At 36.2% G+C, this 25,584-nt stretch overlaps 1 protein-coding gene across 5 annotated transcripts; it reads right to left on the reverse strand.

The window, feature by feature from the left end:
- Positions 1-1,167: 1,167 nt before the first annotated feature.
- On the reverse strand, positions 1,168-24,395 carry LOC122279330 (E3 ubiquitin-protein ligase PRT6). Of its 5 annotated transcripts, none has more exons than XM_043089904.1 (20): positions 24,079-24,395; positions 22,039-23,142; positions 20,589-21,838; positions 20,296-20,436; positions 19,425-19,668; positions 18,620-19,342; positions 18,070-18,261; positions 17,259-17,938; positions 15,795-15,846; positions 15,076-15,712; positions 13,703-13,911; positions 13,085-13,617; positions 12,880-12,984; positions 12,579-12,645; positions 12,352-12,429; positions 11,024-11,092; positions 10,400-10,505; positions 10,195-10,302; positions 2,463-2,606; positions 1,168-1,652 (listed from the first exon to the last, which is right to left on the reverse strand). In XM_043089904.1, exons 1-17 carry the CDS (start codon positions 24,145-24,147, stop codon positions 10,431-10,433), a joined length of 6,228 nt encoding a protein of 2,075 aa, XP_042945838.1. In that variant the 5' UTR covers positions 24,148-24,395; the 3' UTR covers positions 1,168-1,652; positions 2,463-2,606; positions 10,195-10,302; positions 10,400-10,430. The 5 variants fall into 5 exon arrangements, with proteins under 5 accessions (XP_042945838.1, XP_042945839.1, XP_042945840.1 ...); XM_043089905.1 differs by having other exon boundaries at positions 1,168-1,671; XM_043089906.1 differs by lacking the exon at positions 2,463-2,606.
- Positions 24,396-25,584: the final 1,189 nt, after the last annotated feature.

The following is a 25,584-nucleotide window of genomic DNA, read 5'->3' on the forward strand; positions in this document are numbered from 1 at the left end:
GAACAGTAGGTTTTCTGATCTCTCCAAATGATAGAAAATAAAATATATATGATAGAAAATGAGATGGAAAAGAGATGAGGGAGAGAGACTTTGAGGGATACATCTTTATTATTGTCCATTGTTCCTGAATACATGATATGTACCCATATTTATAAGTGAATGAAACTAGTTGGTTAAAGAAAGAATGGAAATACAATAAATCAATGATATTGATTGATACTGACTGATTTATACAATAAACTAAATATTATAGAGGATAAGTCAAATCACCACACATACTAAAATTTTATGAATATATTATATAATAAGTATGATAACATTTTCCATCACCATCCTGAGTTCATAAATAAGATCATGTTGTCGTCTAGGTGGATGAGACTTTGGGATTTGATTAATGACCTGACAAAAAATGTCTCTGTGGCACATGGCACAAGTGGATGGAGGGCGAAAACAAACTAATGTATAAAATTGATCATGAAAATGAGGGTAGCGATCTATTAAGTGCAAAGGAAGCCTCTAAAAGAATTGGGGTGGACGGAAAAGAATACAAATAACACATTCAATACGGGACTTATCACGGATAGAGATCTGTTAAGTACGTAGGAAGCCTTTGGAGAACGTGGACGGAAAAAATACCAAATAATACGTTGAATATGAAACTTATCACAAACAGAAATCCGTTAAGTACATAGGAAGTCTTTGAAAAACGTGTCGTGAATAGGACAGAACATCAAACAACACGTTGAATTTGAGACTTATCACGAATGGAAAAATGCTGCGAGAAATATTAGGAAATTGATGGCTCTTATGCCAAAATGCCAACGACAACTTGTACAATCAATTGGTAGTCCGATATAAGAAAAATCAAATTGAAAATGGGATGTAACTAAGAAATTTTGTGAGAGGTAAAGCTAGCAGAATAAATTTAAAAGAAATACTCCATACAATTGAGCTTAGCATTAGCCAAGAGTTCTAATACCATGATAGAAAATAAAATAAAATATATATATAAAAAAAGATGGAGAAGAGAAGAGGGAGAACGACTTTGAGGGTTACATCTTCGCTATTGTCAATTGTTTTTTCATACATAACATATGTCCCTATTTATAAATGAATGAGACTAGAGAAAGAATGAAAATACAATAAATTAATGTTGACTAATTCACATAATAAACTAAATATAGTATAGATAAGTCATATTATTATACATATTAGAATATTATGAATATATTCTATAATAAGTATGGTAATATTCTAACACCAAAGATTGTCAAAATGGTAAAAGATTGCTTGGATATCAAACTAAGAACCACCCTCTTAAGATAATGTCCTCGAGCTAAATAAATTTTAACATGCATGATAGCTGGTAGAGTTGCATGAACTTCACGAAGTAGTAAGAATAGAGTGTATCTATTATTGCTATAATTGCAAGGTGCGTGTGCTCTGGACAAGGCCTCAAGGTGCTCTAAATATGCACACCAACCTCCTTTGTTTCGAAAACAGAAATTGGAATTTGTAAGGGCATACGAGTCCATCATCGTACATTATACATCACAATTCATCTGATCATCCTGCATCACGCCTCCGACAAACGTTCCATGCAGCCTTGAGGTTTTAAATACATATTTCCAAGACATTTGCCGGCCTGGTTCCTGGGGAGAGAAAATAAACCTATAAATAAAAGGTTGTATAGGTTAGAAATATTTATTTTATTTTATCATTACAATTTTCTTAAATTCTTACACAAATAATAAATAATTTAACATTTTCAAATCTTAATTCAATTTTTTCAAATCTCAAAATAATAATAATATTTTAAACTTTTATCTCGAACTCATAATTCTCATCTTACTTTCAAACCTTAGGCCTAAGTTGTCCGATCCAAAACTATTGATAGAAATATAAAAAGGAAATTTTGGATCAACATTCCCGTGCTAAGAGAGATTTAAATTTACAACCTGTGACTTTCTTTAAGAGAGAACTCCTTACATTAGTTGAACAGAGGAACATTTCTGCTTACTCTTTTCTCAATTTTTTGTTTTTTGGTTAACCAAAATTTAGACCTGATTTGATTTTACAAACATTTCAAACTATCTCATCTCAACATTTAAACACCATTCAAATATAAGCATTTTTTAATTTTTAATTTTCAATTATTTCATTTAATTATTACCTAATTATTATAATTTTCTTAAACTTTTACACAAAACACAAAAAACAATTCAATTTTTTCAAATCTCTAAACAAAAATAATAATTATATTCTAACCCTCTTTTAACTTTATAATTTTTTTCATTCAATTTTTTCTCCCTCATTTTCCAAAATCTCATAAAAATCTTATCTAAAAATATTTCTCTACTATTTACAAATTATTTTATTACTATTTATAGATTTCTTACTCATCTCTTTTCATTTCTATAACCAAACCAGACCTTGGCAAGTTCTTTTTCTTTGGACTATACCTCGTCAATATTTAACGACTTTGATGACAAATGTCCACAGAGCCTTTTGCGTTTTCTTTTATCTTTCATGTAAGCGGAGATTCATTACAGACAGACTACCAAATTGTCGTAAACTCGTGGATGCAGGGTTGAGTTTCTACAGAGCTGCAAAATTAGAGTCCAGCAACGGATGATCATTTATGTACAAGATGCACATCTACAAAAGGAACTACAACTACATAAGTGGTTAGTGTGATTGAGTCAACCACACCCCCCTTTTCAACACCAGCCCAGCCCCCCCCCCCCCCCAAAAAATAATAATAATAATAATAATAACAATAACAGAGAAGTAAAAGCAGAAACAGAAACATATATAGATCTATATATATGAATATAAGGAAAAAGAATAGGGACGAAGCATTTAAGTTTTCATGGTATCCTTGGAGCGGCAGCAGCCCACCATTCCAGCCGATGAAACACATGACACGAGAAGAAAAGTGGGGGAAACGCGTAAAAGCTAGAGTTCTTAAAAGGGAAAAACATCATGTGCAAACTGTAAAACCATGAGCAGCAGCCAAATCCACCATCCGCGTCAAATATTGAGCTTGTGGACAGAAAATTATGGTATTATCTGCAAATTCATTTTAGCTGGATGAGAAGCGGTTCATGGAATGCAAATCTTTATTCCAACGTAAAAAATGTAAGGTACTGGGCCTCTTGAATCACTTTTACACAAACCAGAGCAGTGTTAGGAAATAATCTCAATGACAAAATAAATTGTACAGATAATCCTTAGCAAAGATGACCCATCTCACAGACAGTATGAGGAAAGTACGATTCATCAAAGTGGAGGCTTCCCATCGGCAGTTAATGGAATATAACTTTATAACCACGAGTCAAAAGGGGATCTTCCTAGAAGTCTGTCACAGCTGTAATATTCACAAACAAAAAGTCCTAAAAGTCTCCTGCCCTGAAGCTGCAGAAGGTCTTGGCATATGCAGTCATCTCAAGAAAGGTGAAACTTGAGTTCCTTTATGAGTAAACTAATAAAGAATAAGCACAGTAAAGATCAAAGGAATCAAAATTGACCACTAGCCAATGCTGCAAGGCAAGGTCAGGAGATGGTGTGTAACCCCCAAATAAGACTAATAAAAGAATTCCATTGAATAATTACTGGACTAAGCTTTATTTTGATCGCATCATTAAAAGTACTAAGTTCAAAAGAACAGGTTTCTGGATAATTCAAGGTAGCTGGGCCTCCTGACAAGAATATTAATAAAACACAATATTTTCTATACGAAAAACCACTAGCTCAGTTGTTCCTTATTTTGTTGCCCTGAACACTATTGTTCCATTCAGCCCATTCAAATTTCAAAACTCGGCAAACTTAAATGTCAAATACAACCAGATCCAATCCAGTTCAAAGGGCGTGAGAATCAGTCCCCTAAGCCTCTCTCCAGAAACTTCTCCCTTTAACTTGCACTGTTCAATTTTCACTTCGAATCATAGTTGTAGGTCCCTTAAACTTTCCTCTCCCGCAATCTTCTCATTTTGTCCCCTTCACTTCCCTTGCCCTCCATTACTTCACCAGTACCTATGTTCAAGGGCACCCACAGGACTGTTACAGCTCCCCCTGCCTTAGAAAACCTAGCCCTCAAGGTATAGGTAGCCTTCAGCCATCCTTTTCCATACCCAGGCGGCATCTTCTTCAGCTTGGCCTTCCTAATGAACTAGAAGCTCGGTTCTTCTGTGCTTCCCTCTCCTTGTATTTCTTTCCGATTTAGTATCTGGATGGGGTTCCGTTTCAAGATTACCCTTGTCATTAACCCATGGAAGTTTTGTTGGAGGTTAAACCATCTGGCCAAGCTGCTTCTTCAAAAGGGACGGCAAAAGGAAGGTGATGTGTACTCTAGATCCTTCTGGAGGTTCCACTGGTAAGCTATTTATTCGATTCTTGTATCTTATACATTCCATGGCATATCGATGCTAACTTATTTCTTTTCGGCAAGATGCAGATTGTATGGATGGGGTTGCAGTTAAAACCATTCTCCCTTTTCAAAGCTCTGCTCCTCCCTTTTCATGTCTGCATTCTTCTTCTAGCCATCTTGAGCTTGTATTAAGTTTTGTTCAAGTGTCTGTAATATGAATGCCCTGCTTTTAATATATTCCTCTACTGCTTGTAATTTTATTGTGCCAGATGTGTGTTGAATTTATCATAGTGGGGGATAGTCGTATAGGGCTTCCAAGGGTGAGACTTTAGTTGGGAGGTGGTAGCTACTATTGTACCACCATTCAGCCAGAGAAACCCACGTGTACCCATCTTTAGGGCAATCTCCCGTGAAACTTCTAGAGTATTGTTCAGGACCTCAGTTTGGCCATCAGACTGAAAAATGGTACACCGAGGTATAATTCAAGGTGATTCCTTGGATTGGAATAACTCTTGCCAGAACTTGCTAGTGAATGTTGCCCATCTGTGATAAATGTGTCCGGCATGCCATGAAACTTCATGATATTATTGATAAACAGTAGAGCTAGATGATGCTATTTAAAGGAAATTAATGTAACAAAATGGGCATACTTTGTGAGCCTGTCCACAACTAGAATAATTGAATACCTGTAGGAAACTGGTAGACCCTCTATGAAGTCCTTGGATATCGATAACTCCCTTGTAGGTACTAGTAGAGGCTATAGTAAACAAAAGGCTAGTGTTTTCTATTTTGCTCTTACGACAAGTCTCGCACTCTTTGACATAAGCTCTGATGTCAGCATTCATCCCCACCAAGAATTAATCCCTCCTAGCTCTCCAAGCTATATCATTAACGCTGCTCAGGATTCAGCACTTGAAGGTACACCTTTTACCGATATACACTATCCCTTTATAGAATAGAATTCTGTCCCCCCATAATATACTGCAGGGAGCTAATGGAGGACTCCATAATTGAAAGGATGTACTGCACTTATTTTTTTTATTTTTTGATAAGTGAAGGATGCAATGCACTTCTTCGTCCCCTTCATAGCTAGCCTTTAGGTCTTCCACCTTGGAGCCATCTTTTTCCTTCTAGATAGCACATCTGCCACCTTGTTTTCCTGCCTACATATGAATTCCACCACAAAGTCATACCCTAGCAGTATGGAAACCCGTTTTGTTTGAGATGGAGTCCTCATATCTTGTTCCAACAAATATTTGACTTTGTGGTCTATTCTGATATGAAATGATTGCCCAAGCAAGTAGGGCTCCACTTTTGTATAGCTAGGACAATGGCCAAGAGTTCCTTTTCATAGGTTGATAGGAACGAGTCCCTTCCCTTTAATCCCTTGCTTGCTTAGGAACGTAATAGGTTAACCTTCTTGCATTAGCACCTCCCCTATATTAGACTCCCAGTCATCATACTCAACTGAGGACCTTCGTAAAATCTGGCAAGCTGAGTACTAATGGTTGCATTCAACAATCTCTAACTTACTAAAAGCTTCTTCAGCTTTTTCATCCCACCCAAAAGGATCCTTTTCAGCAACTGTGTTAAGTGGGCAGCAATGGCACCCCACCCCTTAATAAACTTACTTCTTCTTTATTGGCACTAGGTGTCGGGGAACAAAGTCCCAACTAATCTCAGCGGTGCATAGGTCCTCAGCAAGTACACCTCATATAATTCAAGGGAAAATTCCCCAAGTCTAATGGCTCAAGGGTTCAAACCTTAGACCTGGAAGGAGTATACCACCAAGGCCAAGACTCTTACCACTTTTTTGTTTTTTGATAAGTAATAATTTTATTGAAGAAATAGGCATAAGCCCAAATACACAGGAGGTATACAAAGGATAAACCTACAACTTCCAGAAACAAAAAGAAAACAACCCAGAAAACTAAAAAAGAAAGCCAAGACTCTTACCACGCAAGCCAACTCCTAGAGGTTTACCTCTTTAATAATTTTCTAATTTCTATAGTACATGTTAATCCAAAGAAACCCCGTAATGGTTTCGGAGTGGTGGGCCTAGGCCACCTTGTCATGGCCTCACTCTTCTTCAGATTGGCCCTGACCCCTTTACCTGATATAATGTGTCCAAAACACTCCACCTCACCAACCACAAACCTACATTTTCACCTCTTTACAAAGAGCTGCAACTGCTTCAACACCTCCAACACCCTTCTCAGATGCCCATGATGCTTAGTTTTAGTCTTACTGTAGACTAGTCATTAAAAAAACAACACATAATCCCTCAAGAACACCTTAAAAATCTCATTCATCAAACTCTGAAACGTGGATGGAAATGGGCTCACCAAAACATAATGACCCTTGTAGGTCCTAAAGGCCGCTTTTGGTTAGTCTTCAGCTTTCATCCTTGCTCCACATAGCTCATCCAAGAATTTATCTACCACTAGAACGGGAAATTTATTTTTGACGGTTTCCTTATTAAATGCCCTATAGTCGACATATATTCGCCTTGAACCATCCACACCAAGAGTACTAGTGACAAAAAGGGACTTTCACTAGGCCAACTTTTTTTTTGATAAATATTTTCACTAGGCCTTATAACTCCCGACTTACCTTCAATGAAACATGGAAACCGCTAGGAAATGCCCTAGCTACCGCCCCTTCTCCTTAGCGTTCTGTTTCAATAAGTCAAAGGGGCTGCCAGGAAATGAGTTTACAGCAGACCCACAGCCTTACCCTAAAACACTTCCAGAAACCATAGGATATACCTAATGAGTTATATTAAGCAACAACTCAAATTCCCTAGGTTTGAGGTACAAATTGGAGTCAAAGTATGTGGCACTACTAGTACAAGGCTAGTCACACAGTCAACACAATTACACACACTAGTGCATTTGGATACTTGACTATTGGCTCTTAAAGGCACACTTTTAGGCCAACAACGGGTCCAGACAAAGGCTTCAGGAGGACTTTAGGACACCACAAATGGGCTGTCACTAGCCCTAACACAAGAAACCAGTTCAGCCACATCAACAGTGGCACCTAGCTGCTGGAAATAGAAATCCTAAGGGACTAATTAAGTACTTGAAAGCATTAGAACTTATGTCTAACTAGATGTAATGTAGTCCATACAAAAGAGCATCATTGTATCTAAATGAGTGTTATGCTTAACACAATTAGAAACCAAGGGAAATCAGATCAGTCCAAGCGTGCAAAAGAAGGCAGGGAGGAACTTTTGAGGCCTATCTTAAGTAGAATTATAAATAGCAATGGCTATGGGTTTTTTCCTAGGTTGCAAAGGAGGACCTTATGAGCTTGACTTCAAGGTAAGTGGCACGATGATACTTTTACATGAGCTTAATTATTATTATTATTATTTTTTTGCTTGGAAAGTGTTGTTTATCTACACAATCTACTGCCATCTTCATTGACCAGCCCCTTTTCATGAATATTGGTTGGATTATGATAATGCTGCTTGAGGATACAATTATGTATGTTTTGCTTACTAAGTTAATTTGTCTTGAATGGATCCTATGTTATGATAATCATGCTTATGACTGTTATTAAGCCATGATTAGTGCTATGCCATGCACATGAATATGACATGCCAAGAACATCATGAAGTCGATTTCTTCACATGCATCTGTTAAGAAAAGATTAGAGAGAAGCCATGTGAACAATAAGTTGAGCTTTAACAGTAAGCAGATTATGTTATGGGTGAATGTGCAAACCACACTGAAGGAAATTTATGTGAAACCATGGTCCACCAAAGATATGCTATGAATTATGATGCGGTCAACAACAATTGGGCCGATGCACAAAGAAATTATGATAACCACAATACAAGTGATAGACAAGATTAACAAGTCATGCACCAAACATGTAAGATGCATAGATTCAATCATTCATTCACCCATGACCATGATGTTTAGCCACTGTTACAATTACCAAGGTTACTCTAAGATGTTTAATGAATTCTACATATCTTATGTTACTAATGAATGATCCACATAGTATAGAAGTGTAAATATGCAAGATTTCCTATCCTTTCCACTAAGAGCTAGGGTATCCTGCCAATCTTTGCATTGGCTTAGCTAGTTTGCTTTGCCATCAAGGCATGACATTCTATGGACCCTTCCACCACCTCTCTCTTCACAAATTTGGGGTGTCTTACTTTCATGCAATTCATAGGGTTCAACGAGCAATCAATATTTCCTTGCCTCAACAAGAGAAGCCGCATCCCACAGGGAAAGAGTCCCGTAGACCCCTCAGAAAAGATAGCAGAAAGAGAACCGTTGCTTTGACTTGACTTTCCCCAGTAACCCTTTGCACTCTTGTCTGTAGATTGCCACAAAAGATTTGCGAGTATGCCCCTCATGTCAGATACCTAACGCAGCTACAACATTGTACAAGTCAATAAGCACAGTGCCTAGCATCCATCATTTATGTCTTGGACATACTAGGGTTACTAATCTCCTCTCCCTATCCAGAATCCTCGAGATATTTTCCCTCAGGGTACCAGTGAATGCTTTTAGGAAGCGACATCAATTGTCAAAAGTGAGTGACTCTTCAGGAATTCATTTTTTGAACGATCCAGACTTTTGAGCTTTGGTTGATCTCCTACATCCTTTTGATTACCTACGTTTTGTTGAGCGGATACCGATATGATCTAATCGATTGCATAAGACAGAATTACAACCCAAGAATGAGAAAAAGAGCCATTTTCCAGGAGAGAAATATTGGTCAACTTCCACACAAGAATGATAAAAAGAGCCAATGCCTCCTTTCAGTATTTCAATTGAAATACCCGTAAATGCTATTTTTCACAAAATGGTATTCTTGCTTATTTAGATGATCCTCAATACAGAAGAAAAATTCATGAACTACAAAAATTTAGACTCTTTTCTCACTACTAAGGAAGAGCAAGAAAACAAATTAAATGATTGTAAATCGAAGCCCCCTTTTGGGTAAGTTTACAGAAGGAGGTGCAATTTACTTTTTGTATGTTTTATGTTTTTAATGTGCCAAGTGATTCTGTCAAGATAAAGCAAGCAGGCAAGGCATTAGACTGAGTTTTAGAGTTCCAAACCCAGTTAAAAACATCTTAATGCATGGAATGAATTTTGAGTTCTATGTCAATGTCCTATCAGTTATCAAACACTTCATGTTAAGTCTTTTTATAAATCAATAAAAATGAGGAAAATTTTCAGTATGTTCGTTTTACGTTTTAGTATAATTCTTTTACCTATGGGAAAAGATGATACACCCTAATTGCAAAAATTTGAATATTGATCTGTTTCAACCGTGCCTTGTTTAGCTTACGTTTAGAATCACCCCGTTTTCATGAACCTTGTTGATCATTTCCTAGTATATACCCAATCTAACACTACTACCACTTTAGGCTAAATGACACATTCCCCAAAATGAGCTACAGCCCATTCTTCACTTATGCTCCTAAACTTTAACTTAATGCAACCCACACGAAATTGAGATTTTGGCATTAATTTGAATAGAACCATGTGAAAATACAAAATTGCCACTTGCATTAAAAGTGTTGAAGGCTAATTTTTTTTTCTTTCACTCATTGCTTCGGTCATAGTTAATGACTGTTTTTTACAAAGGTAAACTGATATCGAAACATCAAGATGTCAGGAAAGATTGGTACTTCATTTCATTTAGGGGAAGTGTAATTATCCTTTAATAGAGTATCATTTTTTAAAACTCAGGAAAGATTATCAAATTAAAATTAGGAAAAAAACATGGTAAAAAGGATAGGCTTTAATTGGAATGGAGGCAAATACCAGAAACACTTATAGCAAACTGACCTGAATGAGCAGTATATACAACCATAGGATACCATGCTGAAGGCCAAGATCCTTAATAAATCGCCGCTGTCAGGTATGTACAGAGTATGCAGGACCATTTTCCATTCCCTTATCAATATGGAAACACTTGGAACATTCAGCATCAATACACCAGAGATACATATGCTAAAGCAAGACTCTGTAAAAGCAGATTATGAACACTGACCTTATCAAGAACCATAACCATGAAATCGAATCTAAACCATGAACAGAGAACTGATAGTAGTTTGGCGAAGAACCTTCGAACTTTGATCTAGGCCATGAGATGCAACCTATCAAGCAAAATAAAACATTATTATACAATGAGAATAAAGCCCCGTTTGGTTGTAAGACTTAATTGAGATAATTTTAAACTGAATCTAACATCCAAACACAACTCTCAAATACTAAATTCATCTCAACTCAAAACCTCTTTACACGCGGGACTCAAAAATCTTTTTCAACTCAACACCTCTTTATACGTAGGACCTACAACCTTTTTCAACTTCCCATAAATAGTACTAAACTCATCTTAACATCCAAGCACATCTAAACTCATTTTAAATGGGCCCTGCATAACTCATTCCACCAACTAAACTCACTAATATTCATAAGCTCAACTCAACATCAAAATGCAGCCTAAAGCAGCAAAAGGAAACTTGAACAAAATACAAACACTCTCTTTATGTTCAATACTTAGTCATTGTAGAAATTGTCTAACCATCCACAATGCAAGATTCTTTCTGAAGTTAAAATATTGAATAACATAATAACAAAAACCAAAAGAAAAAAAAAAAAAAAAAACTTTCACCATGTAAGTTAGAGCAGCATAGCGTTCCTCATTCAAGTACAATGGTTTCCCTCTATGCATTTCAATGTCCTGCAAAATGGAAAAAGAAAATTGTAAAAAGTACACATGAAGTTTCATGGATACATTAAAGACACAAAAATTACAACAAAAGATAGCAGCAAACAGATATATTCAAACAAGTATGCCATTTTTCAGCAGTTATATTGAAAATATTAAAAAATGACCAATCAAATCAATGTTCAATAAAAGGAATTGAGGTATTGCGATGAAATTTGGCAAAACTTAATAGGTTTGAGATCAGCATTTGGGTCTTTAAGAATAAAGGAAAACCTCATAGATCGAAGTGTTGAAACATTTGCATCCACACAATCAATTGGACCTTTTGGGTAAACAGAGGAAGTTCCAAATGAGAGCAACATCATTATCATGACTATTACTATTATTATGATGTTTTTTTTTTATTTAAGTAATTACTATTATTATTATACGTGGATCAATAAAATCTTTTACTTATCAAAAAAAAATTATTATGTTATTATTTACGGATATTATTTTGTTTGTGTTGAGGAATCCTTTCAAGGGAGAAAAATGAACAGAAGAATCCTTCAAAGTGATAAAAAGAAAGGGTTAAATACTAAAATAGTCTCTATGGTTTGCCTCTAAGACAGATTAGTTCCTAAGCTTTCATTTTGAATTTTTACTCCTTATACTTTTAACTCTGATCAAATTAATCCTTCCATCACTCCATTAGTCAACTGTTAAAAATTGTCAAGTCAACAAAAATAAAAAATGCAAAGCACAGAAATAATATTATTAAAAAAACTTCATTTAAAAATTAAAAAAATAAAAATTTTAAAAAAAGTTTCAATTTAAAATGAATAACTATGTTTTTCTTATGAATTGTATTTTTATTTAAAGACAGTCAAGACTGAAGATTTTTTAGAAGTTTTTTTTTTTTTCAAATTTAAATTCAAATTAAAAAATAAGGAATTTATAGAAGTTTAAATTGAAATAAAATCCTAAAACTGATATTCATTTTAAATTGAAAATACTTTTAGAATTTTTTTTTAATTTTTAAATGACTTTTTGTTTTTTTAATATTATTTCTTTATTTTTTAATTTTAAATTATGATGCACAAGTCACATCTAGGAGTTGACTAATGGAATAGTGACGGAAGGATTAATTTGATCAAAGTTAAAAGTACAAGGAGTAAAACGTTCAAAATTAAAACTTAGAGACTAATATGTCTTAAGAGGCAAACCAGAAGAACTACTTTAGTATTGAACCCTAAAGAAAAGTGGAAAGAAACCAGCAGGTGAACAATTACCTCTTCACCAAAAGCATCCAAATAAGGTGACGGCCAAGGAGCCTGTCGTGCGCATCTCTGTAACAGGATCGTTGTTCTCTATCACATCAAAAAGTTTCACTAATCAGTTATCAAACAGGAAAAAAACATGGAAAGAAAAATCAAGACAAAACTCAAAGATAAACAAATAAATGAAAAACTATTTAGGGTAGACGCATAAACTAGAAATGAGCAAGTAGAAAGCATACCCTGATCAATAGGAAAACTCCAGTACCAGCACCACAGGCCATTGCATGAGCTTGGCATCCACTTTGGCTTTAGAATCAATAAACAAATAACCGAATTTCCAGTTAGTTGATAAAGCATACTCACGCAAAACAGGTGATTGTGAGATCGAATCTTAAATCGTGAATTGTTAAAATATAATTCAATTCCTCTTTTTTAGTGCAATGTAAATGTCTTGTTACATTAACATCAGGAGTGTATCCATGTGCACTTTTGAAAAAACATTCTCTCTAGAATCAACTGAGGATAGGTAGAACAAAAAACCTGCAGCATGACTTCCAGCTGGGAGAACATAATCTACCACACAGGAGGCATAATGCAGGATCAGGAAGGATAGTTTTGCAGTCAGGGCAACACTGTTTTATCAACCTGATAGAAAATATATACTATGAATGAAAATTTTCATGAGGAAGAAAAAGAAGGAAAGATCGCCTGTGAGGATATCTGAGGTGGAGAAGTTAAAACAAACCTCTGCAAGAGATCCTGGTAAAGATGGGGAAGATGCATTAACTTAAATGGAACTGCAGGTTTAACATGCATAACACCTCCAAAACTACAACGTTCAAATTCCTTGTGAAAATGATAAAACCATTTCAAAACTAGAGAACGCAGAACTTCTTCCTTTAAAACAACGTCCAGTGATGGAATCTTAAACATGTTCTCCAGCTTTTGAATTTCATTGAGCTCAACCAGAGAACCATCATCCATCATATCATTGATGGCAAAAGATGATCTACCAAGCAAATTATTCCTATCACAGAATGGTGCAGGGGAAGAAGGGTATAGCAGTTTCCACAGCAGTGCACACCTCCTCAAATAAGGGAAACTCATGCTACGAATTGTATCTCTTATATTACTAGATGAGCCAATATAGTTTGAAGCAAAAAATTTCTGGGCACATCCAGATTCTGCCAAAACTTTTGAGATGTCAGAAATCAGGCAATCGTTAAATCCTAGTTCACTTGTCTTGCATTGATGCAACCCGCAATACATAATTATAGCCTGCATTCCAATTTGCACGATCAGGAGACCAGACTACTTCTAAAAAGAATTACTTAGAAAATAGAACTAAGTGCAGCTAACATACCTGTGCTATAGAGACAGCATAGAAGACATGCACAAGCGACAACAATGATTCTTTGCAAGAAAGAAATGGGAATGGTAGACAAAACAGAACCCACATCAATGATGAAAATGGGTCACGAGAAAGGACAGGATCAGAAGCTCGATTCCAAAATTGAGTATCAGGACATGATTCTTCCTTATCAGCATGTTTTACGATGCGCAACATATTACCTGTGAAGCATAGCAATGATGATAGCAGATAAGCAGAATATTTTGAAAAAAATAAAAAACACACACACACACACTGCTGGACATGCATTGCGTTAATTGCAAAGAAGACAAAAGGAAGAGGATATTGTAATCATCACAAACAGGTGTTATGCAAATATTCTAACCACAAATCAAGCATAAATCCAAATATGGTTCGACTCAACATATTGATTATGCTACATCTCTCACATGTCAACATTGGATCTCTTTAGCCAGATGGGAACAAAAACTTTTATGACAGAAAATTAAGGGGGTAGGTAGAAAGGATGGAAAAAAGAAGGATAAAATGTATTTTGTATTATGTTTCCACTATACCTAGTTTGAAATTGCTTTTGATATATTACAGGGGCAGAATCACCAAATTTCTGCTTATTTTTCTACTTTTTTTATCGATGAAATATGGAAAACATGATTGGACAAAATCATACAATAGGAAGAGGTGGGTTTAATCGTACAAGACCATCATCATGTTGGATTGGTGCTACGTATGCAAGAAAAAGTGGGGAGTCCGTGGACCACTTACTATTGCATTGTGATGCAGCCACAAGCTTATGGAATGATATCTTTGCTAGAGTGGGGCTACATTGGGTGATTGGCAAGTTGGAGGCATCCAAGGTAACTCTCAAATAGAAGCTATGTAGAAGATGATCCCAATCTGGTGGTGCATATGAATGGAGAGGAATGGATGGAGTTTTTTGAGGATCGTGGACGGACAATGGATGAGCTTAGAACTTTTTATTAATACCTTATTCCATTGGTTAGTTGTTATAGAATTTAATGGCATGAACTTTCAAGATTTCCTAGTATCTTTATACAATCATGCATAGGTTTTGCTCTTGTATACGTCCCGAGTACTTGGGCTTTGCCTACTTTTCTCATTAATAAAGTTCTTATCTATTGGTAAGAAAAAATCATACAATTTATATTTTAATACTCCTCCTCATATGTGGGATTAAGTATGAAGTCAAGGTTTGAACTCGACCTCAATTTCGATACCATTTATATGCCAATTGTACAAAATGTTTACGCTAATGGGTGGAGGTGATTTAATCATATAATTTGCATTGTAACATAAACAATAATAGCTTATAAGATGAGAAGGCCACAGAAGTAACAAAATTGTACCTTGTCCGGACGTGCCACTGGTATAATCTAAAGATATACCAGAGCAAATAGACGCTGCAAAAAGCTGAGTACCTCTATATCTCTGAAGCACATGAACACCATTCTTAGTTTGCCAGTTTTGGACAACTTTTAGCAGCAACCACATTATAAATCCACTAGAAGATTTGAGTTCCTCATACATGGCATTGATGCCATAATTTGGAGTGATATGAGTCCTTCCACAACGAGCAGCAATTTCCATTGAGATGAGGGAGTACTTAAGAGTGTCCCACATAAGCATTGAGTGGCTTACCCTTGCAGACCTTGATAACTTATCCTGTTTGTTTGGATAATACATTTTAAAGAGCGCTTGAAAAACTGGCTCAAGATTTTGCCTCATTCTTCCATTTCTCTGCAGGGGAAAAGATTTAAGAGTTTCATCCTTCCCAACTACATTGGCTGCAGATCTCAAGAGAAGCAAGGCTGGCTGAATGCGGAGTGAACTAATTTCTTCAGATGATGTTGCTGAAGGCCCAGCACCTAGATAAGAACTCATGGTTGAACTTACAGACTGCTTCCACACTTCCTTGCAAACCCCAGGCAAAGCAGGCAAGACAGAGTTGACAAGTCGACGACAGGTGGGGCAGAGAAACTCTCCCTGACCAGATGGAGGACATGAAAGATCAAAAAAAGCCCGTTACATTTAACCCCAAAAAATGAAAGGCACAGTAAGGCTTTACCTGAGATGGATCCACAATATGCCCTCCTTCAAAAACAATTCTTCTGACAGATCTGGATAACAAGTAAGACATCTTAGGAACTTTACATAAACAAACATCGAAGTCTCTCCTTCACAAAAGTGATTGCGGTAAGACTATAAATATCTTTCCCAGTTGTTTCAAGATGAGAACACAAATCGCAAAAAATCTTTGAAGCGCACAGGTTTTATGGATCTTATTAAGTTTCTCTAATGCAACTATTCAATAAAAGGGATAAACAGATGTAGAGAAATTCCAATGGGAAGGGAAAAAAATAAAAATCAGATAACAAACTCAAGATCTTATTATGTGTTTGAGCCATGCCACCGTTTGCCACAAGGGCAAGGTGGTTATGAAACGCCTTGAGGCAATTACCTTCGATGGATTATCTAACCACGCATATAGCTACCAAGCAAATGCACCTTCTACATTTTTACATCTTAAATTGCCCTATCTCTAGTTACTTGTGTTTCCAAGTCACTTAATCTTATTTTTCTTGCATTTAACCTTTAATTCAACTGTCTCTTTTATTGTATAACTAGGAGTGATTCATTACTCAATCGGGGATTGCATAATATTGTTATGTCATTATTGATAGACAGCTATCCATGTTATTTTAGAATAGAAATGCAAAACATGCTGGATGAACTACAGAACAGTCAGCTAAACTTTCCCTCAGTCATCCATTTGCCTTGGTACACATATATACACAACAATATTCCAGTGCACACCCTTATCTTCAGCATCATGTCAATTCAAAGCTTAATCACAAAGCTTAAGCATATAAGGCGAGACACTCTAAAGCCCAATTCCCTCAGTCCCAATTTAAAACTTTTTGCATGCAATTTAAATTTCATGGAAGTTGCACAATCTACATTAAGATAACCTTCAGATTATTCACCAAAGTATATTTATAATGCAAAAGAATTTCTAGAGGCCACCGGACTGGGGAAACTTCCCCTAGAATTACCCAAGGTGAACTTGCGAAAAACTCCTTGCCGAGGGCCTACACACCCCCGAGATTAGTCGGGACTTTGTTCTTGGACACCCGGCACCAATAAAAAAAGCATATTTATATTGCAGAATCTATTTAACAGATTACACATACAAATTGAGACAATAAAGAGCCTTATTTCCTTGTCCCAACATAAAAACTAGCAGGTTTGTGGTTCCAACCACATTGAAATGCCACAAAATGTTTGAGACTCATTCGAGGTTTCAAAAGGAAAATTTCTATACATAAATGCATAATCTAAATCCAGGCAGAAAACAGAAGGCATTCAATTATTATATCACCAAAATTATGACAAGATAGATCTGGAATAATTTAAGATTTCAACTCCTCTTTCAGAGATAAGATATCCCAGAGTGCAAAAGGCAGCAAGAGCCAAAATAAAAAATACTCATAATCTTATGTCATATGAAATCTTCTTCCCAAATATTTACCTCTCCTTCAAAGAAGATAAATAGCGATCAAGACATCCCTGATGCACAGCGTGCCCACAGGAAGAGATATGAACTCCATCACAATCTGAAGGGCCAAATCCATCGTATGACGGACACTTTGAAGTAGATTCTACAGAAGCCTCATCATTATGAGAATCTTGAGATCCTGAAGGACTTTCTTTCTTCTCTCTCCAAAGAGCAACTATGTACTTTCCAAGTAAGACAGATTCTGTGTCCCTGCCTTTTTCAAAACCCCCTTCAGCAGTAGGAATTTTAGTATCTTCCTTTGAAAAATCGGAATGCAACAAATTATCATGCACTTCCCTAAGTATGGAGAAGTACATATCTTGTTCCAATGTCTCAATGGAACATATACTTCTCTCGCTCCCATCCTTGAATGTGTGTAGCTCTTGAATACCCCTTAATGCAGGGAACTGAGCCTTGAAAAATCCTAGAAAAGCATTGACTTCCTCAGGTTGCCCACAAAACTCATTGGCTGCATTCTGTACCAACTGTGCTGAAAGAGAAGATGAAATCAGCCCTGGACCGCCAGACGATGTGCTTGTTTCAGATTGATCAGTCACCTTGCCAGTGGCTGTAGAAACATTCTCCTTCTCTAAACGGCAAAATTGTTCCCATGATGGGGGACCTCGGTCAACGAAACTCACAAGTCTCGATTTCTTGTTCCAAGAAAGCAAAATCATTAATTTGTGACTTAACTACAAGCAATATACATCCATTGATAGTAGTAAAATTATTCCACAACAAAAAACCTAGAGGAAACAGAAATGACAGCAAAGACCCTGCTTACCTGGAGATGAATCAGGAATGATATTGGGTTTTTTGAGTTGGGATCATGGCATAGAGAGCAAACAACTTGTGCAGACTCTTCTGAATCATCTCCAACATCAGATCTATTTACATCTAGTCCAGAATTTGAACCTTCATCCACAGCAGAATCAATGCTTGCCAAAAACTTAGATTGCTCAGCTCTCATTTTCTCCTGCATAACAAACCAAGTTAATTCATACCTTGGAAAAAGTTACTTTGGTAAAAACAAAAGAATAAACATACAGCAAGAGCAGTTTAGATTTGGTTTTTCTAAATTAAACTTTGTTTAAGAATTGCTGTCAAAAATGTGAAATACCCAGGAACGGCTGAGGGATATACTCAGGTGAACAGACAGAACTAGATAACCATCTCTTTCAAATTTAGGAAACAAGTCAAACCCTCCCAATTATGAAACAAAGAATTCTCCTACTAAATATATTACACAAATGAAGCCTCTGCTAACAATCATTCATTCTCTGAAAAAGTCACTGGAAGAAATGCATTCAAAAGAAAAAATAAATAAATCTCACCAAGATGGCAGCTTGTCTCTCTCGAGCTTTTGCCTTACGTTTCTCACTATCAGAATCCAATCTGGAGAGATTCATATCACTACTAGGATTGGGGTGCGATAGACAACTGACGACTTCAGGTGCAAGTTGTTGCAATTTGGCCATGCATCCAGAATCAATCTCAGCAAACTTCTTCAATATACTTTCAATCAGGGAAGAAAGGTTGCAACCTCCTGCATCCAAAAAGATGTCTGTGTTTTCTTTCTTCTCCATCCTCTTCAAAACAACAAGAAGTGACAACAAACTTTGTCCACCAGCATCATAGTTTAATCCCTCCCAAATTTCTTCACTAGAATCAGCTAGGATTGGGAATACATCTCCTTCAGAACATGGCTGATCACAAGATTCTCTCTGCTGACAACAGATGTCTAATGCTAATGAGAGTAAGTGCAATGCAGTAAGAACAACACCATCAGGAGCACGTGATTCAGTCCCTTTATCAGTGAAAACAGCATAAAACAGCACTGCACGGATAATTCGAAGGACCACCTTACAAGTCGCTACTCTAGCTACCTCTTTGAGTGGAGAAAAAATCTTAGTCCACCTGGGCAGCTGATTGGTCCATGCAGAGACCCTACAGAAACGCAAGTATCTCTCTTCAGCACTCTGCAAATCCCTTGAATTCCAACGAGGGTGGTACAAATCCAATTCTTTCCAATATCTCCATCGGAGTGAATACATACCCTGCATACAATATATATATTATGTATATCAGAACCAATTTGTGTCAACTCAGGAACACAAAGGTTTTGGAAAGAAACAAAACCTGATTAAAGCCAGATGGTCTGGAATATGAAGCAACCGTATCCAATATTTCCTGAAGCTGGTCAGACTTTGAGAGGTCACGAGGAAGAGATTTCACCAATTGACTACGAGTGGCATCTCCAATGGCTAACTTACAAATCAACTCTCTTTTCAAACTTTCAGCTGTAGTTATCCCAGAAAACCGCCTTTCTTTGACTATCTGAATAATGATAGTGAGCATTTCCTGTAACAGAACTGGTTCAAACCTGAAACCAAGTGTCCATTACCAGAAGATCAACATGATATTAGGGGATCAAATACCCACCTCAATATAACATAAAAAAGGTTACACTCACAAGGACAATTTCATGATGATATTAAGAATACATATATATATATATATATAAATCCCTAGGGATTGGCTCAAGTGGTAAAGGCTTTCCCCAAGTCTAAGGTTCAAATCCCCTTAGATGTAAACAATCTCTAAGGGGCCATCAGACTGAGAGATTTTCTCTTTGAATAACTCGAGGTGCACTTGCGGGAAACTCCTTGCCAAGGGCCTGTGCACCCCCGGGATTGGTTGGGACGATGTTCCTGGATACCCGGTGTCAATATATATATATATATATATAGAGAGAGAGAGAGAGAGAGAGAGAGAGAGAGAGTAAACTAACCAACACTATTTTGCTGCAGGGATAATAATAAATAAAAATAACTCAAAAAGGAAAAAATATGCCTGATATCTATAGATTAATAAAAGGTGCCCCAACTGATGGTACTAATCATGTATGAGTCAGTCCATTAGAAGAACATAGAACAGGAAACATGGAGTGTGCAAACTTAACAACTGAGAAGTGTAATATCAGACAGAAATTAAGGAAATGAGCACCTACTCGTTGGACCCATCAAGATTCAAAGAAAGGTAGTTTGACAGCCCAAAGCGTTCTAGAATTCTACTGACGAACAGATCAGGTGGAGCCAGTGCAGCACAGCACTGCAGCAGAAATAGATCAAGCTCTAGACTCTGTTCAGACCTGCAGCAAAAAACTATCAGAAAAACACAAGTACCCCTTGGCTTTCTTACCACAGGAAAAAAAAAAAAAAAAAAAAAAAAAAAAAAAAAAAAACGTAATAAAACCCCTATGTTCTCAACAAAGTACATTATCACATTTTATAATTTACTAACCACCCAACTGAACGATACCATTCACAGGAATATACGGCAGCATCGCCATGCTTCCTCCACATTCCAGCATGAACCTCAGCACAAAATACCCTCACTCGTAAAGGATGCTCCATAACAAAGGCAGAAAAACCAAATGGATGGCAGCCCCCAAGAACATGAGCAAAGAAATCAATGCAGCTTGTTGATAACGAGTTAACAGAACTGCCACTAGTCATATTTGGCAGTGCAGATTCACCAAAACATCTTCTCAATGCTTTATGCAAAAGAAGTGAAACTAACCGATGCAATGGAATGTGGACAGATATATCCTGTGAACTAACATCGTAAACTATGTTTGGCCAATCAGACAAATTCAAAATATGTAGTGCATCTATATCCATCGTATCACCCTCCATCAGAATGTCATTAAACCACGCCAAACTGCTGGCATTAACAGCATCGGCATCATAACTGATCATTGGTTTGTTGTCCTTACTTTTCCTATTCTCCAATTCAAAACTCACACCAAGACCACTATGTACATCTGAATAGCACCGCAAACCATGATCTTCACTTGAACTTGCAAGTCTGCCAAAAATATATTTGCCTTTTCTAATCTTGGATAATGTCTCCTTCAGTGCTGAAAAATTGCTACCAGAGTTACTGCTAGTATTTGGAGTTAATTTATTAAGAGCAGCCCCAGTGGTATTATCAACTTCCAACCAGTTCTCAATAGCCTTCAGACACTCGTACATTAACCACTTGACAGATGGTGGAATGAAGAGATGAGAAAGGTTATCATGTTTAGCTTCACCAAACTTTGATAAACAAGGGAGAGCACTACTCTTCGGTGTCGCGCTACATGCAGAGCTTTCCTGGGATAACCGTCCTACTTTGGCATGCCGTAAAGCATCTGTGTCAACCATGTCTAGCTTATCTTGCTCGTATGTGCTAGAAAATATTTCACCATCTGTCTCTTCACTACTAGCAACTGAAAATGCCCCATCCACCAGGAGAGAATGAATATTACCAATAGAATGACATAAAGCAAAAGGCCCAAGCATATTATCATTATCGTCTTCTATATGGATGCCTGTTTCTCTCTTTTGCGGGTTCATCCCTTGCACAAAAGCCAGAAGTCTCACCCAACTTCTAGATATATCTTTCTGGTCATGGATTACATATTTAGCCACAACAGCATGACTCATAACAAAGCGAATATCTTCAAGCACACGAATAGTGGTCTCATACAAGGTTCCCCACTTGGCAGCCTGCAAAAGGACAATTTATCCACAATTTTTTATATAGAACAGAAATGAAGAGGGGGATCTCTTTCCCCTAAAAACGAACTGCTATATTAAAGGGAAATAGTTATCAGCCAATAAATTTTTAAAGCAATAACTATTTCCATCCATGTAACATGATGATCAAAATCTACCACTTGCAAAAAAGGTTAAAAATTTTGTGTTACCTGCAAACGGCCACATTCACCGGCACATGAAACAAAAATGTCTCCCAAACATCCTAATAACATTGCAAGTAGGTTCATTTCCTTCACGAGACGCGGTGTTAAAGTTGGCACAGTGAAGATTTGCACAGAGAATGTAGACAGTAGCTGATTCTTGAGAGCATGATCGCCACCCTTTTTTATGGCTTCATTTACAGCAATCGGATAGTAGCTCAAAAATACTTTCCCAAACTCATACTTGAAGAGAGGTTCCCCAAGTAGTTTCAAAAGCAAGTCATATAGTTTCTTCACAACTTCCTCTTTCAAAAACCTCTCTGTCCTCACCAGAATCTCCAATAAGCCATCAGAAGAAAAGACAATCCTAGAAACAAAACTGAGCAAACTCTCACTGTACTTGCAAAACTCTAAAAGCATCTCAACCACTGCAGATGTTAGTTCATTCGCAACCTTTCTCCTTTCAGCAATATGATCAACAGTTCTAGGACTTTCTGGAGAACTAGTTTCTGCAAGTAATAACTTGCTTTTCCAACAAACAAAGAGAGCATTAAGGACAGGGCCCACAGAGTTTGTAAACTCCTCGGGAAGAGGTTGTATTTGTTCCGCACCTTTATGCTTTGAGCAGAAGCCCTCACGTTTCCATGCTGTAACATCCCCACAATCACAGCAGCCACCGCCTGTATAAATAATAGAAAAATCATGGTCCTTGTGGTTCCCATTCTGAAAACAAGGAACACAAATCGCACATGTCGGGTCATGTTCGCAAGTCCGACACCTATATGCTACATCATTATTTCCCCAAACAGCGCCACAAACACCACGCTCGCCAAGACTCATTTTGGAGAGGTTCTCTAGGGCAGTGGATGGTTCACCCTCAAACATCAACCATTGTAACCATAGCATGCTCTCTCGGAATCGTCTTTTCAAGCTAGCATTGGATTTTTTAGAACTTGGCTTGGCTTCCCAGAGTGCCTCCACCCCTTCCCCATCCAGAAGCAATATAGCAGAAACCAGCTCTGGAATGCAGGATTTGTCATCCTTGACAAATGCAACTAAACCATGTTGGAGCTGATTAAGTTTTTCCTCGGGAACTCCAAGTAGAGCAAGCCTCTGGTATAAAATGAACATACAAAATGTTAACATATATACACCTAACCAAAATACGATTTAGATTAAAAAAAATAACAAAAAAATTAACTTGTGAATCAGAGAGTATGTGAAGAATTTATTTTCTTTTGTGAAGAATTTATTAGTTATTCACATGCTTTTTTTTGTTCACTTATTAATAGTAATACAATTATACAATAAAATATCTAACGACTTTTATATTATTAGATACTTATACAGATTTATTCTTGATCTATAAATTTTTCTTAAAACTTAGAAAAATGAGTAAGTCAAGAAAAATTGTATAATTTTATGACGTATGATTTTTTTTATATAGTCACATGCAAAGTATATATTACTTATGCTGACACATACCGCACACTTTGCCGATCACCCCTCGGACACCAAATCCTAGTTCCGCCCCTATTAGTGACGATCTAAAGTACAGTCTTATCCAAGATGAACCAAAAATCAGAACATGTACATTCATTCACTTATCTAAGAAAAAAAGTCCGAGGAGAAGGGCTCATATATTGAGGTAAGTTTCCATGTAATCCATTTTGTTATATCAGAAGACCCGGCACGTACTTAAATTGGCTAAAATTCTAAAATCCATGAGTTTAATTCATTCTATCGCCCGTTTGCTCAACGCATAAAGCATGAGAGAGAGAGAGAGAGAGAGAGAGAGAGAGAGAGGAGGGGGGGGGGGGTGCCAAAAATTACAACCACAAAGAAATATACAACACTTATGGGGGAAGGAGCCAAATTTAGGCAATAAAAGCGTACACACAGTTTCACATGACAATATCAACCTCAACTCTGATTACAAAAAGAAGTAGTAGTAGTAGTGCAACAACAATAATAAAGAAGCAAGAAACGCAAACAAAAGAAAAAGAATCAAACGGAAGTTTATAGAATAAAATCGAAGGGAGAGTGTACCCGTAGGATTCGATCACGGGGCTTGAGGGGGCTGGATTCAGGAGGTGAATCGATGTCCATGTTATCCATAGTACTAGGAGAGCTGCGCCAGTAGCGCACCAGCCAATCCGCGCAACACAAACACCACCGAAGCCCAGAGCTGTCGCTACCCAGGTTTGCAGATACAATTGCTTCTCCCCCAGAATTTTTTTTTCCCTCAGAAACCCTAAGATCCCCTTTTTAAATTTCCAGGGGACTCTGATTCTTTGGAATCCCGCAGCGGTTGCGGCAGCTGGAATTATGCTTCCATTTTCTAACCCCACCCAACACTATTTAATTCTTTATCTGGAATTATCTCAGAGATAGATAATGGTAAATACCATTTCTTTGGTTTTTGCGGATAAATTATGTTTTTTTTTTTTTTTTTTTTAGGCAAGGCTACCACGCCGCCTAGAGTTAGCGTGCCGCCCAGGCAAATTTTTTTTTTTAATTATTATTTTAATATATTTATATTTTTTAAAAATTAAAAAAATTTATGAATATATTTAAAACCACTTTTTCATTCATTAAGTTAAAAATAAAAAATAAAAATTTGACCAACGGTCATTTGGAGCCGTCAAACAGAGCATAAAAGTTTTTCTTTTTTTGTTTTAAATATAATATATTTACTATTTCACTACAATTTATTTATTACTCTTTTTGTATTTAATTTTTTTTTTATTTTTTATTTTACTTAATGATTAAGAAAGTGAGTATTAGTAAATTTATATTTTTTAAAATTTTTTCTTAGTGATTAAGAATATTAAAAAATATTTAAAAGAAAATGAAATGAAAATAAAAAAACTTGTAATGTACTTGAGTAGTGGATGGGTAGTAATAGGGTAGTAAGCCAGTAAGCCTATCATTATCCCTTTTTTTTTCATTGTCGGTATATGTACTTACTACTTGCAGTTTCTAATATCTTATGGGAGTTAACTTATATGCTACGCGTAGGGATTGTAATATATAACACAATTCGTGAATCTTATATTAACGCAATGTGAAATTAACGAATTTGAATCTGATATTAATGAATTTGAGTCAAAATAGATTAATCTGTTACGACACGAATTATAAATAGGTTAATAACAAGTCAACATGCTTAATACAAAATCTATCCATTTTTATTCGTTTATAATTTATTTCAAAATTAAAATTTTATTATTGTTAAATTGTAATATTGATATTTTTTCAGTATGTCTATATTTTTATTATTTTTATTGTTAGTATTATAATTTTAAACCTATTCTCATATTTGTTATTGTATGGTTTGTGATACTAATTTTATTATATGTTAAATTTGAAAAATATTGATGTATATTTTTTAAGATATTTTGATTATTAATAATATAGATTTTAACTTTTGTTTAAAATTATGTAAATCAAATTAAATGAATTATGGATTTTAGTTCAACTAATTTACATAAAACAAATGGATTTAAATAAATCGTATCATGTTTACATATTTCTAATTAATTATTAAACAAT

The sequence above is a fragment of the Carya illinoinensis genome, chromosome 10 (assembly GCF_018687715.1).
Source record: "Carya illinoinensis cultivar Pawnee chromosome 10, C.illinoinensisPawnee_v1, whole genome shotgun sequence".
Taxonomy (NCBI): Eukaryota; Viridiplantae; Streptophyta; class Magnoliopsida; order Fagales; family Juglandaceae; genus Carya; species Carya illinoinensis.